The 19,019-nt window shown below is 39.3% G+C and overlaps 1 protein-coding gene across 1 annotated transcript in view; it reads left to right on the top strand.

Moving 5' to 3' along the window:
* ush2a (Usher syndrome 2A (autosomal recessive, mild)) overlaps positions 1-19,019 on the top strand; it is a 191,946-nt gene that overhangs the window by 137,379 nt on the left and 35,548 nt on the right. Inside the window, 6 exon segments of the mRNA XM_034527265.1 lie at positions 640-837; positions 1,031-1,185; positions 5,996-6,194; positions 12,937-13,044; positions 14,579-14,762; positions 17,692-17,849. Coding sequence (XP_034383156.1) covers positions 640-837; positions 1,031-1,185; positions 5,996-6,194; positions 12,937-13,044; positions 14,579-14,762; positions 17,692-17,849 — 1,002 coding nt within the window.

Genomic DNA, 19,019 nt, shown 5'->3' with positions numbered 1-19,019 from the left:
ATGCTTCAGTAATGGCCTGACGTTTACAACTATGCACCAGTGATAGTGCATACATTTGGTATATGTTCATATAAAGTGTGCTTACATTGGCAATACAGCTTCCATGTTGGACAAAAGGGCCACAACAGTTCATGAAGGCACAAATCCATCCATTATGTTGCTACGCACAGTCTTTAAATCTGTAGTAGTGTAGGCGTAGTAGTGTAATTTTTCTCAATATTGCAACTTCGTTGCATTGACAGACTGGATAGTCAAAAAAAGTAATGCCCTCAATAATTCAAATCAGCAGATGCAAAGACTTTGTTGTATTGGATTTTAATTTGGATAATTTATAGTTGTTGTTGTTTTTCTTCTTTTATCCAATGGATGGACGTCTTTTTTCACACATTCATTAGTTCTTTCAGTTAGAACATGCAATGAGTTGCCAACTTAATTCTTTACATACTGGAATTAGATCCTACTATGTGTGCACTTACAGTATTAATCACTTGTAATCGCTGGTAAATATATATATGTTGGTAAATTATTCCTAAATCCATGCATTGACAATCTTGCTGACCGATTTGTTGATTATTTTTGTTGTTCTATCCCCTTTGCTCCTCTTCTTCTGTCATTCCTACCTTGCTTACTCTCTAATAGACTCTGACCTGGAGCCCTTCACCACCTATGAGTACAGAGTGAGGGGCTGGAACAGCTTTGGACGAGGCTCCAGTGATGTTATAACAGTGACCACCAGTGAAGACAAACCGTGGGGAGTGGCACCGCCCCGCTGGAGTCGCTTAGGGGAACGAGATGACATCATCCAGTTGCTATGGCAAACACCCTCCAGGCCTAATGGTGTGTATGCACGTGTGTGTGTATCACTAAAAATCACCCTTTCTATAGACGTGGTTCAGTTGAATTACCTTCAGGAAAGGGGTGTTCCTGATTACTGTTGATTTGGCCTTGAAAATTAACAAGACTCTTCACTTCTTTTGAATATTGAGAAACTTCTGACATTGATTGAAAAGTAACTTCTCCATTTTACCAGGGGATATCACCCACTATGTTATACTGCGGGATGGACAAGAGCGCTACCGTGGTGATGAAAACAGTTTTACTGATGTGGCTGGAATCAGGCCATTCCAGGAATACAATTACCAGCTGAGGGTCTGTAACCGGGCTGGTTGTGCCGACAGCACAAAGGTAAGATTGCTACGACAGTTCTGCTGTGTCAGACTAATGATGCGTTGCATCATCAGCTCATTTGCAATGTCTGTGGCAAACCTTTTGCTTACCTGTCTCACAAATATAATACATACATATACATAGTCTGCATCAGTATCAGTACTACTCGATGCTATTTGTTTGTCTCTATCCTGCCAGCAGCCCTCCATGTACAGCTCTCTCTCTTCACACACACACACTCACACTTTCCAAAACCTTACTCTATTGTAGCACCCCATTTCATAAAGACATTATTCCCCTGTATGATTATCTAATAGCTCCTCTAAAGATGGACTGAGCTTCAGTGAACTAAGTACCACTTTACTTCGTAGTTCAGTTCATTCCTTTAATTTAGACTGAACAATTAAAGGTGTGTGTGTGTGTGTGTGTGTGTGTGTGTGTGTGTGTGTGTGTGTGTGTGTGTGTGTGTGTGTGTGTGTGTGTGTGTGTGTGTGTGTGTGCATTAAGAGAACATTGCCACATATGTGGGTAACTTTCAAATTTTTAATCAATATACAGTAAGTCAGTTTTCTTTTCTTCATTTCTTTCATGAAACAAAAATCAATACATTTACCATAATATTCAACAGTGTGCAGGATCTGCTTTTGTGACTTAGACTCTTGTGCTCTTACACACATGGAGTACCCCTTACCTGTCTGAATACAGGTGTGCAACAATCACTTGTCCTGCCTTGCTCGGTCAAGGAGAAATCGCCTGGGCATGCAGCGCCCTGCTTCACATTTGGTAAACTTACAAGAGCAACCTTGCAGCATTGCCCTTCTGCAGTTGGTCGCTCATCTGATCCATCGTGTTGCCGGTGGCCTTTAAATGTCCTTTTTTCCTTTTGTAAAAGCCTCCTCAGGTGCAGTTTTCCTGATGTTGTTTACATCATAATCCAGCTGCACAGTTGTTCTTCAAGTGATATTTTACAAATTGTAAACTTGTGTCTGACCTTTGTTGTTGAGAAATTACAGTGTGGGATGTTGTTCCATGTTGGAACAAGTTTTTATTTAGCCTCGTTTCCGCTCTCTCCCTGTATGCGAGGCTCTGGATTTGCTGAGCCTCCCTGATGTTTGTGATAGCGTCCATAATAGCTTCACAAAGAACTCCCCCCTGCTATCTCTCTGGCTGTAGCAGAGCTGATATCACCACAACAATTAATTTCTCTGGCTTAGGGGTGATGAAAGCTCACGTTGAAAACTGTCTTTCTGGCTTTTTTTTTTTTTTTAAGCTAATTTAATGTCATCATTTTGATGAGCACATTCTTACGTAAAAACAAAGCCTGTAGATTTGTCACTGGCGGGTGGATGGACGAGAGAGAATGAGATGGACGTAGAGTTGGTTGATAGAAAACTAGACGATGGACAGAATAATGTGTACAATAAAGGGTTGTTGGGGAGAATGATGACATAGGAATAATTTGATGTAGGACAGTGGTAAAGAAAGGAGTGGTAAATGATCGGTGAGATGAAGAGAGAGAAAGAAGAATACAACAACATTCTTGTAGGCTTTCCTAATATGTACATAGTGATTCTGGTATTGTTTTAGGCATTCAGTTTTCAATTTTTGTTAATGCATACAGTGAACGCATATGCTGATTTGTGAATATTATTGGATTTCTCTCCACCTTATTAAAAAATCCTAATGTCACCCTTGCTTGTACCTGCCAAATTAATCTATATCAGTGGATGTACTCATGAGTAGGCTTCCACTTCTAAGTGTAGCCAGTCGTCTGTGCTCATGGTCATCGTCATGTGGAAAGCCCAGGTAATGTGTGTGAACCTGAGAGAAATGCTGCGCTAATCAACTTGTATGTTCATTTTGAACTTGCGTTAAAAGATATGTGAACATTAGGAAGCAGAAAGACTTCTATCCACAACAAAGTCCAACATACTATCGGCTTATCGGGGCAATATGGATCATGTTCTGGCAAACAACTACTTACTTTTAGCCATTTTTCTGGCCACCTTTCACCATGTTCTGTGTTCGCTCAACATTTTACTGTAGTTTGTGAAGAAAAATATCTTAAATCTGGTTCTCTCATTTAGGCTACTTTGTAAAGTGATCTACCTTTTCCCACTTGCCAGTTTATACTAGGTAGGGTAACGTCTCCTGGCTAATCTTGTTAGCTGAAAATGAAAAGTGAGGAATGAGCTGAAATCAGGTTAAAGCTGTTCAGAGTAGACTTGTCTGTTCTCAGTGGGGTTGATAGGAATAGTAATGTGTTCCTGTTGTCTGATTTTGTTTTGTTTATGTGAATTTAAAAACCCTAAAAGACATAATGAGAACATTGACTCTCATATTAAGTTAATTAGTTTGAGGCGTAATGTGTAAGATCTGGACAGAATTTAATTAAATTTTTAGTTTTAATGTTGCACTCAGGAGCTGTTTGTGTCAGTATACATGCCTTAACTGTACAGTTTGCTTGAATCTAATAGAATAAAATAGAAATCAAATGATGCACCAACTTGACCTCTCATAGCAGAAGCAGTTCTTTATGGAAGTAGGATCATTGGTCATCCTGGCTGGAAACGTTCTATTTAGCTGAGAATTACATGCCTAAAAGAACATGCACAAACCCTACAGCCATCTGCAGTTACACCACTAACTCAATCTCTGTCTCTCTTGCTTTCCTTGTCTAGCTACCTCTCTCACACACAGACTTACACACATTCACACAAACAAGCACACACACTCCCAGCAGAGAGTGGAAAGGGAGTGAGTTGGATTAGTTTGTACACCAGTGAAAATTGGCCAAACAGTCCCAATTATGGGATAACTTGGGCTAACCTAATACACCACTGCAATTACCTGGCATCAGCCGCCTCACATATCCACACACACTCAAAGGCACGGACAAACAAACACAGGCACACACAAACGCACACCTGCTGTGACAACAGAAGGTGCTGATCTAATATGGTTGGTCACTTAGAAAGGGAGGAAGAGCGATTGGCTCTCCTCTGTCTTTGAATCCTTTTGTCCTGTTCTCTCTGCTATTTGTCTTCTGTCATCCTCTTGATCCAAACGCCGCTCTCTTCAGTTTCTCCTAACTGTAGTCTCTTAACCTCTCTCCCCCTCACTCCTTTCCACTGTATAAGCACCAGTTTCTCTTTTACAACAACTGTCATCTGGTGTCCAACAGACACACAATCCCATTTTCCTTTGTCCCTCCCAAGTTTCCATTCCTTTGTATACAGAAACGAAGGGTTGACTGAATAGTACCCTTGTGACGTATGCTTTCATGTATGTATGCAGCTTTTTATAACTTGTGAGTAAAATGTAAGCATCTCTATTATATTTATTATCTGAGCTATTGATTATTATGAGCCATGTTTATGAATCTACACGATGAATAAACTATAAGATGCATGAATCAAAAAGGTATAAATAGAGGCAGGTAGTATCACTAGTGAGCTAGTTGTCCCGCCAAAGGGAACCTGGATTACCCAGGTGCTTCTGGCTCTTTAGCTCCCGCATGTATATGGATGTGCTGCTCAACTCTGGATACTAATGTCAGAGTTTAGTTCTCCATCAAAGTCAATTAAGTCAACTTTATGTTAAGTTTACGGCATTTAGGGTTACACTTCCACACTGTAGGTGGTTTTATTTCCTTTACATTTGAGCAAAAATCTTAACACAGTGAAGCACTCACTGATACAACACTTTCTCAGCTTCCTTATCTTCTTCTCCCCCTCCATTTTTGTTTCCTCTCTTCCCCCTCTTTGAGTGCATACCTGCATGTACCTGTGTGTGAGTGTGTGTGTGTGTGTGTGTGTGTTTATATGTGTGTGTGTGTGTGTGTGTGTGTGTGTGTGTGTGTGTGTGTGTGTGTGTGTGTGTGTCTCATTAGTTGTAGTAGCAGTCTTCTAATTGCATAGCACTGTGTGGGACAGGTGGGGGAAGTGCTAGTGACAGTCTATTAAGGCAGGATATCCCTGTTGCCATTAGCAGCAGATTGCCCTGTGATTCTGTGGTCCCCACATTCACCCAGCATTCACCTGGGCCCGCAAATACTATACAAATAATTTACAATAAGACAGTCACTCAAAAAACTATAATAAAAAACGTTTTTTTTTTTTTTTTTTTAAATGTTTTTTTTTTTTTTTGTTGCTTTTTTGCATTGCAGGTTGCTACTAGTTGATGCTAGTCTCCAGTATTATCTCACTGGTCCACTGCTCTAGTTTAAATTGCTAATAAATATGTATATATTGGACTGTAAAGCAGTGACTTTGCATTCGGACAGTTTTTCCACACTAACACTATTCACAGGGTTCTTCCCTCTAGGTCAGTGGATTCTAGGAGTAAAATATACGATTGTGTATTCTATAGTCTGCAGATTGTCATACATGTTAAAATATAGTAGAAGTGCATTCACTATGTTCAACAAATACAACAGCTCCTTATTGTGCTCTACAGTATAGCATATCTTTCCCATGATGCAGGTGGGTGTTAGTTTGTGTTTTGGTTTAATTTGTTCCCTGTTTTGGGTGTATTTGACAGAAGGTTATAACGTAAAAATGTGTTTCTGTCCACATTTTACCTTTCTGTTTTATTTTTCGGGAAATACATTTAATTACCAGAAATTTTTTTTTTTATTACCTTAGAAAGAGAAGCCCTAAATTTGGATGCAGTTTTTTATTGTGTTGTGTTTGTGTTAATTACATTCAAAAATGGTCACAGCAGGAATCCATCTGTTAGCCTCTCCTTTTGCATTTCTGTAAAATATCAGAAATATACTGTATTTTATAGTTATATCTTTTGTGTGAATGTCCATGTGTGTATTTAGGTGGTGGCAGTGACCGTCCAGGGAGTCCCAGAGGGCGTGCAGCCTCCAGTGGTAGCAGCTTTAAGCCCTTTCTCCCTCCATGTGAGCTGGTCTGAACCTACTCATCCCAATGGAAACATACAACAGTACCACCTGAACCAGACTGGCATAGGAACCGTATTTACACACATCGATGGGCCCAGAAATTACACTGTGACTGGTAAGACTCTCTGAGATTATCAGAGATTAGGCCTCACTTTTAGTCTGTTCCTCAACAGTCTTTCATTTTACTTTCTCGCCCTCTCTCCTGTCTCCTGTTTTCTCACCTCCTGACCTCACACTCCAGATATTCTTCCCTGCGCTCCTTGCCTTTGTCATCTCTCTCTATCTCCTTTCTCCTCCTCCTCTTCTTCGCTCCTCCCCCTCTTCTTTTTTCTTCTTTTTCATGTAAATATTTATGTATGCTGGCTTCTAGAAGTCATCTAAGGACTGAATTTACACCTGATTCCCACAACCAACAACAAATAAGCACACTCAAACATAGTAGTTGGGCACACAAGCTCAGGCTCACATAAAACACACATGACTACATTACATTACATGTCATTTAGCTGATGCTTTTATCCAATGCGATTTACAATAAGTGCATTAAACCATGAGTCCAAACTCAGAACAACAAGAATCAAGCAAGTACAATTTCTTCAATAACGTTAAACTACAGAGTACTATCCGTACGTGCCATTTAAGTGCTACTAAAGTGCTAAACAACAAAGTGCTATCGGTAAGGGACATTTAAGTGCTACTAGAGTGCTACTACTACGGCCCCTACCTTCCCTATTCAAGGTATAGTCGAAAAACTATATGACTAAAACTATGACTAAAACTCAAAAATATGTACAAAACAGTTGTTGAGACCCAGTGCTCTAACAAAACACTGAAAAGACAGTGTGTAAGTGTGTTTTAAAATTGTAGATCAGCACACAGACCTGGTGGCGTTAGTCTGAATTTGTGGGTTTTATCAACCCTTCAAATGTAAACATTTAAAGTGTAAGCTGATTTGTTCTTTATATATTAAATGTTCAGGTGTAAGTCGAGTGACTGAATTTCAGTGGCGTTTTCCCTTCACAGCTCTGGTCTCTGCTCTGTCTTGGACTCAGACCAGGCAAGGCATCGGCTTTGCCAGTAGCCAATAGACTATTCCCATGGTGCCTGTGGTTGGCTTGTATGGTCAGGAGTTGTGTGCGCACAAGCATGTGTGTGTGTGTATGTGGAGCCATGAGGCAAAGCAAACAATGCCAAATAGAGATGGTAATGTGCTGTAATACTGTACCAGCCGCATGCGCCAGTGTAAGCAACCAGCATGCGTGTGTGAAATTCCCCTGTCCCCCAGTGAGACACTGGAAAACCCTGCGTATTCAGCCAAAACCACTACTGGGGGAGTTTCTCTCTCCCTCTTTATCTTTCTTTCTCTCGCTCTATGTGTCTCTTGCCCTCTCTTTCACCCGCTCTTGTCTCTCCACATTGCAACTGTCTTTCTAACAACACATGTATTCATTAGTAATAGGTTCCTGTCTTAATGTATTGAAATTCTGTGTTTTACAACAACAGAAGGTAAGAAATGGATCAACATTTTATTGCCACTACAGATTGATAAAAAGAAAAAGCCTTGAGTCGTCCCAAACCAGTTCTGCATATCAGCTCAGAACAACCCTACTATATATATTTATGATTAACGGTAAATAAAATACTTCATGCACCTTCTTGCTATTTTTCCTAATTCAGTTTGATTTAGTAGAATAATTATACATGAATAATATTAAAGTTGTATCCCATATAAGTGAAGATGTGTTTTTAGTAATAAATAATTTAGTTTGTCTCGTCATGTGTCTTTACACGCTTATTTGCATGCAGACATGCACACGCAGTGAAAATACAGACTCAAGTGTTCATACTGTGTGTATGTTCTAGTTTTGTCAGGAGAAACTGCCGTTAAATCAAAGCTCCTCAAACAGTGTCATACTAACATGTGCGCCAACAAATTGAAAAACAAAAAACAATTCAGTAAAAAGTAAAACAGAGAGATAGCGGGTGAGCCAGGGAGTGAAAGGTGCACAAAATGACACTCTTTGAAATGGAGTGAAGGAGAAAAGGAAGAAGGAGTGGGACAGATGAAAAGATGGATGGCTGTAAGTGTTTTCAGTGAAATATGAACAGAAATAATTGCTGTGCTACTCCCTCATCCTTAATGTTTAATACGCCGTCATTCATCCTCTCTGCTTCTCTCCGACGATTCTCAACGCTGTCAAAGACAGACACTCGAAGACCTCACTCCCTCACTCAAACCACAGAAACTGAAGAAATGTGTCCCTAAGGCATTCATTTATTAAGAAAAGTTCATATAAATGAACTGTTGTAATGATAATCATAATAAAACGAGTACCATTGTTTTTTTTATTTTCAAACAATAGAAATACGGAGTTTGTGGTTAAAAAAATAAATATATATACAGTATATATTTTAAACAAAAGTAAGCAGCTGCTTCTATGATGCCGGAACCTAAAATTATATAAACAAATTTGTGGCTTCTACCGTTTCCTGTTTATGTTTTGCCTTAGGATAAGCAAGAAATAGACTCTTATTAATGCCATTTTTAACAGTTCTGGAAAGGGACACTTCATAGAAAGAATTAAGCACAACTGTACAAAGACACCCCATGTGAATCGATATTAAGTATTGCTATCATTAGCTCACAATGAATTATTGCCTGCAATTATATAGATTATGACATTAATCATGTGTTTAATTGGTCGTTTGTAGGCTCATTATTAATTCAGAACAGCAGGGAATAGAGTATGTTCTTTTATTTATTAATGTGTTTCCCTCTTGCTCTGATTGGTCCGTGCTATAGGTACAGGAAAGTAGACAGGGGAAAAGGTTGACAGACTAGAATTTTTATTGTCATCTATCAATCCCAAATCTGTCATTCATAAGAAGTGTGAACCTAACAATGAGTCTACCTGCCTTAAACTTCATGACGTGTGATTCTAACTTGGTGGAACTCAATGGGGCAGTAGGCAGGAAAGAAGGATGTTCCCTAAGATATATGTTAGTCTTAGGTGACAGTTAACACAGTTCATATTTACTTTAAGCTCAGTTAATATATATATATATACATATAGCTCTATTTATTGGTTAAAACTGGAAATGGGAGTGATCTCAACTTCCCGGCCTCGTCATCCAGACTGGGATTTGGGAATGTGTGTGTGTAAGTTAAGTCAGTATGTGTGTTTGTCTAGTTGTGCACATGCACTTGTGTGTTCGTGAATGTTGTGTATATTTTGCATATATTTACTGTATTATAGGTTTTACCTGCACGTATAGGTTAACTTGCTTAGGGGATCTCTCTCTCTCTGGTGTGTGTGTGTGTGTGTGAACCTGATCTCATTGTTCCATCCCAGACAATCTCTGCATTAGGGAGCCACAGACAGGAAGTCAAACTCTTAATTATTTAGGAGAGGTGTTATCAAAGCTCTCCTCTCCTCCCCTCCCCTCCTCCCGCCTTAATCTCTGTTATTTTTTATTTTATTTTTTTTTGTGCTTGTTCCTGATGAATCATCCGTTTTTTCTGTTTGTCATGCAAATAAACCAAATTTAGTTTTTCATACTATTTTCTTTCTTTCTATTTCTCAATTCACTCTTTCTCAGCCGTCAGATCTCAACTGTATTTTCCTACCTGGTTTTTCCACCTTTCCATCTTCTCTTTCAATTCACCGTCTCTCTGTCTCTCTCTCTCTCTCTCTCTCTCTCTGTCTCTCTGTCTCTCTCTCTCTCTCTGTCTGTCTGTCTCTCTCTCTCTCTCTCTCTCTCTCCCTCTGTCTATGTGGTGTATCAGGTAACTGGCATGGTACTGCGGCCTTTGCCAATCATCCTATCATATTCTCTAATGCAAACAGGGAACGACAACCTGTCAATAAAAAGCAGTTTTAAATCAGTTATTTTTGCTGCAACAGACACACACACACACACACACACACACACACTTCCCCAACAACAGTCTCACAAGCCTGTCTCTTGTTTGGTTTCTTTCTCACAAGCACAGTCTCTCCCTTTTACTTTTATAATTGAATGTAAGCTTCAACGTCTTACTGCCAGAGTCACTCTCTCTGTGTCTCTCTCTGTCTTGCACAAACACACACACAAACACACACACACAGACACAAACACACACACAAACACACACACATACACACACAAACACACACACCTATCTCCACTATGTCCAGCTCTCACTACGACAGTAACAGCCTTGTCTCACTCTGAGTTAGTGAGGCACTGGCTGCTCACATCAAAACGCCCTCCACACGTTTTTCACTTCCCAGTGATCACTGTAAAAATGATTGAAGCTTCCTCTGTCTTTTCCATAATCAAGCACATAAGCACATGTGTGTATGCACTGGTAAGCGCACATACAATGCAGGTAAACACACACGCACATCTTTATTTCTGTTGCACGGACACGCACACATGCACACAGACACACACACACACACACACACACACACACACCAAGGTAGACATGGTGTAATTTCTTCAGCAGACCAACACTGCCCTCTTCAGGCTGACTGTCAAAAGTAATTTGAAATGCACCAAGAAACATCAGAGGTGTTTGTGTGTTTTTGCATCCATCTGCACATCCACGTTAAAGGAGTCGTATAATTGTGTTTGTTTTGGTTACATATTTGAAACAGCATGAGACAGAGCGGTTGGAGAATGAGAGGATCTTAGTTTTTTGGCCTTGTAGTTCTCTTAGTCTCGGGCTGCTCCTTTCATAGAGGGCAGAAAGGATAACTCTACTTTTACAGACATGCTCTCTGCTTCCTGAACTGAATTAAGTAATTATTAGGCATGGGCAACACTTTAAAGCATTCTTAATATTATGTATATGTACACAGATTTCACGTACTGTTCTAATTCTCACTACCTCTGAAGCCATTGTCACAAGAAGCCCCACCTTGAAGCCCCATAAAGTTGTCTACTTGTGTCCTATGTGGAATATTATAACACAGTTGTACGTCCAATTTCCAGCCCTGTTCTGACTCCCGTAAGGTCACTGTATCTGTTTGTATGTAAGAAAATGCAGTGCAGGCTTACTGCTTTATTCAGTGTTGCAACAAATGACATCACTTGCAGTGTAGATATCATTTACTATGCCGGAGTGCACACACGCATATAAACACGCTTAGTTGCACAGTTAAATAGTGTAAAAGAGCCTTACGCTTCAACCCTAGTACTTTTGTATGGCTGGCAGATTTCCTTTATTTAACCCAAACATAGGGCAACATATTGAGAACATGTGCACACACACACACACACAAATACACACGCACATTGATCAGAGGTTGTGTTAAGCGTGGCAGGCTGCAAGGCATGTTAAGCAGGCTGAGCAGTAGAAAGAGACATGAGGAAACCGTGGTGAAGCACTCTGCTGTGTGCGTGTGTGCGTGTGTGCGTGTGTGTGTGTGTGTGTGTGTGTGTGTGTGCACGCTGCAGTATGTAGTAGTCAACACAGGATGGATACCGATATGCGTATAGCAGCTGAGACACACAGTAGGGTGTCCCTCTCTGTCTGTCAGCGTCCAAATATACTTAGCTGGAAGCATCAATAGATCATTTAGATTATTAGGGGACTTTTATTTAAAAAAATATATATATATTTTACACATATTAAAATTTAGATTGTTTTCTTTTTTTAACTATCAGTTAACACCCATATTCCTTGTGTGTTAACTGATAAATAATATTAGTGACATCAAATTATATCTCATGGTTAAGAGTCCCGTATACTGTGTATTTGCCCTGCTATACTAAAGCATAGAAGGAAATCCAGAAAAAAAAGTATGTTGTTATAACACATATGTAAGCCTGACTCTCAATATTAAAACAGATTTATTTAAGCTATAAAAAATCGTAAATGTTGTAAAATATGTATTATGTATCCATCTACAATTGTGTAAATTAAGAATTCAACACACTGTATCATACAGTGCCTGTTTTTGCAATCATCCACTTGAAATAGAGTCGTTTTAGTTCTTTCATTTTCCCTTCAATTTGATTTGTAAGCTGTTGTATGCTGTCAGCTAAGTGAATGACCATAAAACATCCAGTCAACCCCCATGACAACATTAAGGATTTGCATCCATCCATTAATCCCCATCCATCCACCGTATATCAAGAACCGGGCAGAGAATATATCCCAAGGAGACAAAGGTTTTCAATCACCAGAAAGTGCTTTTAACTCGAGGATAACTTTGTTTAGGTTCATGTGGAATTTTTAGCAACTTCGAGTATTTAAATCATCCAATAAAAGGTTCAATATACCACCAAAAACAGATTTTCTGTGGTTGCAGTTAAAAGACCGCTATGTGATTTCTTTGAGACTGCATAGCGGGTGCCTATAAATAAATCATGTCTGGACGCTGTAGCCTAAACGCATACCGAGGTATCATAATTATCATAGATCAAAAGCTGATGACATTACAGCGTTGGACCGGTCCTATCCCATGTCAGTTCCGCGGCTGCCCATCTTTACGTTGTTTCATTATTGAGTTATGGCATGCATAATTTAACACCGACAGATATGGATCCATCCGTTGAGAGAGTGTGGAAAGAACAGAGGGAGGGAGAGTGAAATAGATAGAGAGGGAGAGAGCTTGTGATACGGGCTGGCCAAGGTTTCCCCTCTTTTACTTTTCTGTCTAGTTTTCATTTTGTTTTGTTTGTCTTCTTTCTTTATCCCTTTTATACAGTTTTGAAAAACTAATTTGCAGTGTATTGTAAAAAAATAAAATAAAATCTGTTAAAGTATGTGTGTGATTTTTCATCCTCGGTGTGCTTTTAAGTGTAAGATTCGTCTTTTGTAATCTTGTTTTTATCTTAAATGTATACATGTATGTGTGCTACAGGTTTGCAGCCGTACACAGACTACAGGTATGTGCTGGTGGCCTGCACAGCTGTTGGATGTGGAGCCAGCTTACCTTCCACAGGACGCACGATGCAAGCCTCCCCTGCTGGTACACACACACACACACACTAATGAATTCCCTGGACATCCCTTTAAACCTTCAATAAATATTTTATGAAATTCTCTGTTTGAATTTTTTGGAGTGACATTTATGTACAAATGAAGTGGTCAACGCGATTCCACAGGTCTTAAACATTTTCTCTATAGTAAGATGTAAGATCCAGAATAATGTACATATAATGTGTGTATATATTTTTTGCCTTTTGTTGACATACTGGCAAAAAAATGTTACATTGTTTTAAATTTTTATGGTATTATTATTAAAGCTTGCTTTAATTGAACCATATAAGATATTTTCATTTTGATAAATACTGAAATTTAATAATATCTCTTGCATTTTGTAAATACGTCCTTTGTCTATGTCCTTACTTCATCTTTCTCTTTTTCCTCTCCGCTCTTCTAACTTCTCTTTTTTCCTCTCACTGCTTTCCTTTTATGAATCCTCCCCCTCGCTCACCCTTTTTTGGTTTATACCATATCTCTCTCCCTTCACCTTTCTCTCTCTCGCTTTATTCTTCTTCACCGTTGCCGACAGTGGAACGAAGCCTCATTTTGTTGCCTGGCTAAAATGCCATTGTGGATTTTTATTTATTAAAGAACTTCAATCAGAAGGATTTTATCCTCTTTTCATCCACTTCTCATTTTTCTATGTTCTCTCTTGTTTCTTCCGCTCCACCGCCTCTCCTTCTCTCTTGTCTTGATCTTTTCCTTCCACATCTGTTTTCTTCTCCACTCGTGTTCTATTGCATATTGTTACTCTCCCTTTGAAACCTATTGCACATTTATCTCTCCTCCAAGGTTTCAATATTTATGCTATTTCTTTTCAATTTGAATATCTCATTCTTTCCTTTTGTGCACCTTTTCAACCCCTTTTTTATCTAAATTGTGTCTTTCTTTTGACACCTTTGTGTATATTTCTTCTTTTTAATCTCTTCCTGCCCACTACCCTCCACACTTATATTTGTGTCTCAATGTCCACTATATCATTTCATATAATCTAAAATTAATTATCTGTGTGATTATAATGAACATATCTGCTACATGTTTGCATTTATATATTAGTGACCAGATTTAATTTAAGTTAAGTGTTAATGAAACCTTCCTCCTTTCAGAGCAGAGTTTTAGACCATTTGGGTTTTATTTAAAATAATACAATAACACATTAGAACCACATCCTGTCTGCTTGATCTATGTTCTTCTCACTGTTTCATTATAATCTCATGACAAAACATGGCTGTCTTTTCCCTCATTGTAATAATTCAGTCATGACTCAATACATCTATTACCTGTATTCTCATTCTCATTCAACTTTTCTCAGTTTCCAGTAAACAAAATAGTGATTCAACCTTTCCTGGGTTAATTAAAAACAAGCTGTTAGATTTGCTGCTGTTTATTTTTATACATGATGTGATGCACTTTATGTTCAGTTTGTCTGAAGTAAAGAAAAAGGAATAGATATCAATGATAGGTGCCAGTTAATGTGGGGAAACACTCCACTTCTTCTCCCCCTCTTTGCTTCTCAGGTGTATGGTCACGCCCCAGACATCTGATAATAAACACATCTGCGGTGGAGCTATACTGGGATCAGCCACCCCAGCCTAATGGACACATCTCCCAGTACAGACTGAACAGAGACGGTCACACTATTTTTACTGGAGACCACCGTGACCAGAATTATACTGACACTGGACTCCTGCCAAACCGCAGGTAGAGAGCGATCACTCGCACACTTCACACACACACATGAGTGTAAACGTATTTGAGTGTGTACACATGTACAGAAGTCTGACATGCATAAACACACTTCACTTGTAGCTTCAGAATTAATCATCCCTTTAATTCCAATATTTTCCCATTTAAGTGTATGTGTGTTTATATTGGGGTCACCCTATGTTTTCTCTTTTATCGTCCCATCCATGTCTCTCTCTCAGGACTGCACTCTGTATATGTCTGTTTGTGTTATTTAATGAGCAAATATTTGACATGCCCATGACAGATGCAAACATTAAAACGTACACACATTAAAACACAAATCAGATTTGGCTTTTGCTTACAGACAGCAGTGGAGCGGAGATTTTATTTATCTGTTTATTTTCATTTAACCTTTATTAATCTGTGTATTTTTTCTAAAATGGATTTTCTGTTTTAATTATGAGAGTGTAAAAGGATACCCCCGTTCCCTCTCTCCTGTCTCCCCCCTTACTCTCCTTGGCCTTCTCTCTCCAGAGACCATTTCTCTTTTCCCCAAATAGAAAATTCTTGGGATAACACCCTGCAGTACTCCAATCTCCTCTGTATGTGTGAAAGAGAAAGAGAAAGGAAGGAAGATAGGACTGTATGTGTGTGTGACGTTTAATTTTCCCTAATTCCAGATAGTCTGCCAGAAGGCATTCCCGTCTCGACCCTTCGCTTCTCATCACTTGCCTCGCTTCCTATTCACTTCTCTTTCCTCTCACCCTCCCTCCTTTCCCTCTTACCTCATTCCCTTCCTCCTTCCCTTCTTTTCCCAATTTAGCCCTGCACCAAGAATTACACAGGGAGCACCGGCCCCATTATCCAGGCAGTCTTTTGTGTGTTTTTGCCGAGTGCGTGTGTGTGGACCCACGCATGCCTGTCTGTGTGCGCATGTGTATGTGCGTGAGACTGCTCAAAGTGGCCATTGATTATTTATGACAATGTTGATTAGCTGTCACTTTGCTTCGGCAGCCCAGGAAGTGTCTAAGATGACGAGAGAATTAACCTATTCCCTCTGGCTGGCCCCGCAGGACACACACACACACACACACACACACACAGCCACATCCACATCCAAACAGATGCAAATGCCCCTCTCACCCGTTACCTACCACACACACACTCACCATTTTATTTTGTATATCCCAAGGCGGTGTTTACATTTAAGTAAATATCTTCCAGTGATGAAGTGTTTAAATTCATTCTCCCACTGAAACCGTATGCCATGATAGAAGTCTCCCTCTCCATCACACTCTAGTTCTGCTTCGCTCTCTCCCTCTCAGGATTTCTGTCTTGTTCTGTCTCTCCTCTCTACATCTAGTGTGTCTCAGTGAGGTGTATTTATTTATGTTTTTCTGTGTGTGTGTCTATGATAGTAACATATGAGTAGTTTTAATACATTTCCCTGACTGCGTTCTAACTCACTGCAGAGGTGCTAATGGCCTCCTGTTTAAAACGCTCTGCACAGGAACAATAACCCAACACCACCGCCTATTAATGCATGTGTGCTGGACTTTATAGCAAATTAAAGGCTTTTAATGTTAAACGGTGGTCCACTTACAAAGCTAATGTAGGCTTTAGCACCAGCCAGCCGCACGCTCTTAAAAGGGAAATCTATCTTATGATGTCATGGGCGAGAGAGGTAAAGAATGGTACGAGAGAGGCAGCGAGACAGATGAGAGAGAGAGAGAGATATGTCTGATGGAGAAAGAGAGAGAGAGAGAGAGAGGGGAAGATATGCACCTCAAGTGCTGTCGCCGGATGAGTTTACACACAGAGACTGTGCACACAATACACGTTAAAGTATAATACGTTTGAATCTATTTGCGTTCGCCATCCAGTTGTTATTTTATCAATTAATTACAAATATAAAGTACAAAAGTCCTCAGGGACAAGAAAGGCAAACAACATTCTGGTGATCCATGTTGTCAGGCTGATCTAAATAGTTTTTCCCCTGTTCTTAAAACAGTTTTGACAAGTAAAACAGTTTTTTTTCACAATCTTAATTTCTCCCATGGAAAGAAATTATACAATTCTATGTAACAATACTTCTAAAATGGATACAATACATTCCCACATGATGCTAATTCAAGGCTGGGGACTCTGCCCTTGTATAGCACTGTTTCATAAATAAATACAATTCAGTTATTCCTGTTTACCAATCCCAACAATCTTGTTGCAATAATCTACAACAACACTGATAAAACTCAAGACTCTTTCTCCAGCACAATATGCACAGCATTGCTGAGTGTATGCAGATTTACAAACCATAGAAGATTTACCAAAGCAATGTAGACTACAGTATCAAATGCAGTGGGTAGGCTTGAGTTGATTTGCTGTTTATGAGGAACAACATTTTTGCTGCCATAATTAACTCTTCAGTGTGACATTCCACCCTAAAACCAGCATTAACCCTGGTTTGAGAGCCCCTTTAACATTCAGACCAGCAGATGTCCTGCTGGCTGGAATGGTAGATTAAGATATTTCAGTTAATGTGGTACGTTAAGATGACACTTGTAACGCGTAATTTAAATTAAGAACTATAGCTGCCAGTAGCTCCTCACAGGATGCTGCTTGGTCAGAGCTCTGGCTTGCTGGATTTCAAAACGCTAGATTTTCACTCGCATAAGTGGAGAATGCAGCTCTTGTGCGACGAAAATAACTGCCAGGACTGTGTAAGAAACTGGTGGATAGTGCTATGACAATTTAGCATATATTTGAGATATATTAATAAAACTTCCTTTCATCTTTTGACTGTTTAAGCAATGATCTCAACCAGCTCCTGTTCAATACACTGGGACTGTTTTGTGTGAAACTGCCCCGTTAACATTGCATTTCTGCACATTCTTTCCTTCTCCCTTGATCCCTCATCTGCTACCTCTTTACCTCGCCATCTCTTCAGGTATGTGTATAAACTGGAGGCCAGCACAGGGGGTGGGACCGGTGTGAGTGACAAATATGTTATACAAACACCAGTCTGGTGCCCCACTGGGATCCAACCGCCGCACAATGTGACAGTGCTGGGCCCCCACTCCATCTCTCTTGCCTGGACCACTCCTGGTGAGTCTAAATGGATAGATGGATGGATGGTTTTAAATCATTTTTAGTGAAGCGTTTGAATTACAATGGCATTACGGATTAAACACTGTTTTGTTTTTTGATGATGAAACTAACTTGTTGATGTTTGTTAATGAAGATTTATATAAATTCAGGTATTCTGCAGCAGCGCTTAATCAAATGTGTATTTCTTCAGAAATAATTTCAAAAGTCAAAGATGATTTATGTATGCAGCTGTGTCGCATTTTATAAAGTACATTATATACAATTTCAACATTTAGACTCAGAAACAAATCATCCTTAAGAATTGTTAAATTATCCTTGCTGTTGAGGAGCATTGACAATATCATTAAATAAAAACACTTTTAAATGGAAATTTACAGTTGGGATCCAGTGGCTCTATTGATGTTTTAACTAGTCAAATCTCTGACCTATTTTATTAATGCATGCACAAACTCTCTTTATGGCTTTATGGTGGCATTGTGGGTAATTTTGTGGTCACTGAGAAATGATCCCAAAGAGCCAGGGGGGCTCAATCCGGTGTTTGTAAAACATTTTAATCTGTTTTCAGAGGGGAAGATTCAATTTGACTTAACCTTCTAATTTATAAATCACTAAACGTGCACTTGTCACACTGCAGCAAGAGCTTTTCTAAATAAGAGTATAATTATTTCATCCTCATAGGAACTGGGAAGAGATGATGATACATTCAGTTTCTTAAAACAGTTTTTTCCCAGAAAAAAAAGGTTTACATAAAGTGATTTCCCAATAGTCTAAATAACGCTAACCAACATTAAAATAATATTTGTCACACTTATTTGATTTATCTGTACAAGACAGACAAAAACATGATACTCACACATTTTTCCTGTGAATGGCTTCTTCCTCTGATATGAGGAGACAGAGAGAAGGGTCCCAGAGTAGTTTTCCATTCACCTTCTGGCCTCTCAAGACCTGGACACACACACATACACAGGTTTACATGAGCATACACTCACTGCAGAGTTGCATGCTTATGGGGCAGTGATTGTCTGCCCCAACCCATCTATCATTGACTATTACTCTCTCATTAGGCTGGTTTCCTATCTCAGAAATCGCTTATAGGGCCAACTGGCTAAGACACTTGTGGTTGTGTGTGTGTTTTGTTTCTGAATATTTGTGTCTGTGTTTATG

Source organism: Cyclopterus lumpus, chromosome 3, assembly GCF_009769545.1.
Source record: "Cyclopterus lumpus isolate fCycLum1 chromosome 3, fCycLum1.pri, whole genome shotgun sequence".
Taxonomy (NCBI): domain Eukaryota; kingdom Metazoa; phylum Chordata; class Actinopteri; order Perciformes; family Cyclopteridae; genus Cyclopterus; species Cyclopterus lumpus.
This window is presented reverse-complemented; position numbering and strand designations above follow the sequence as displayed.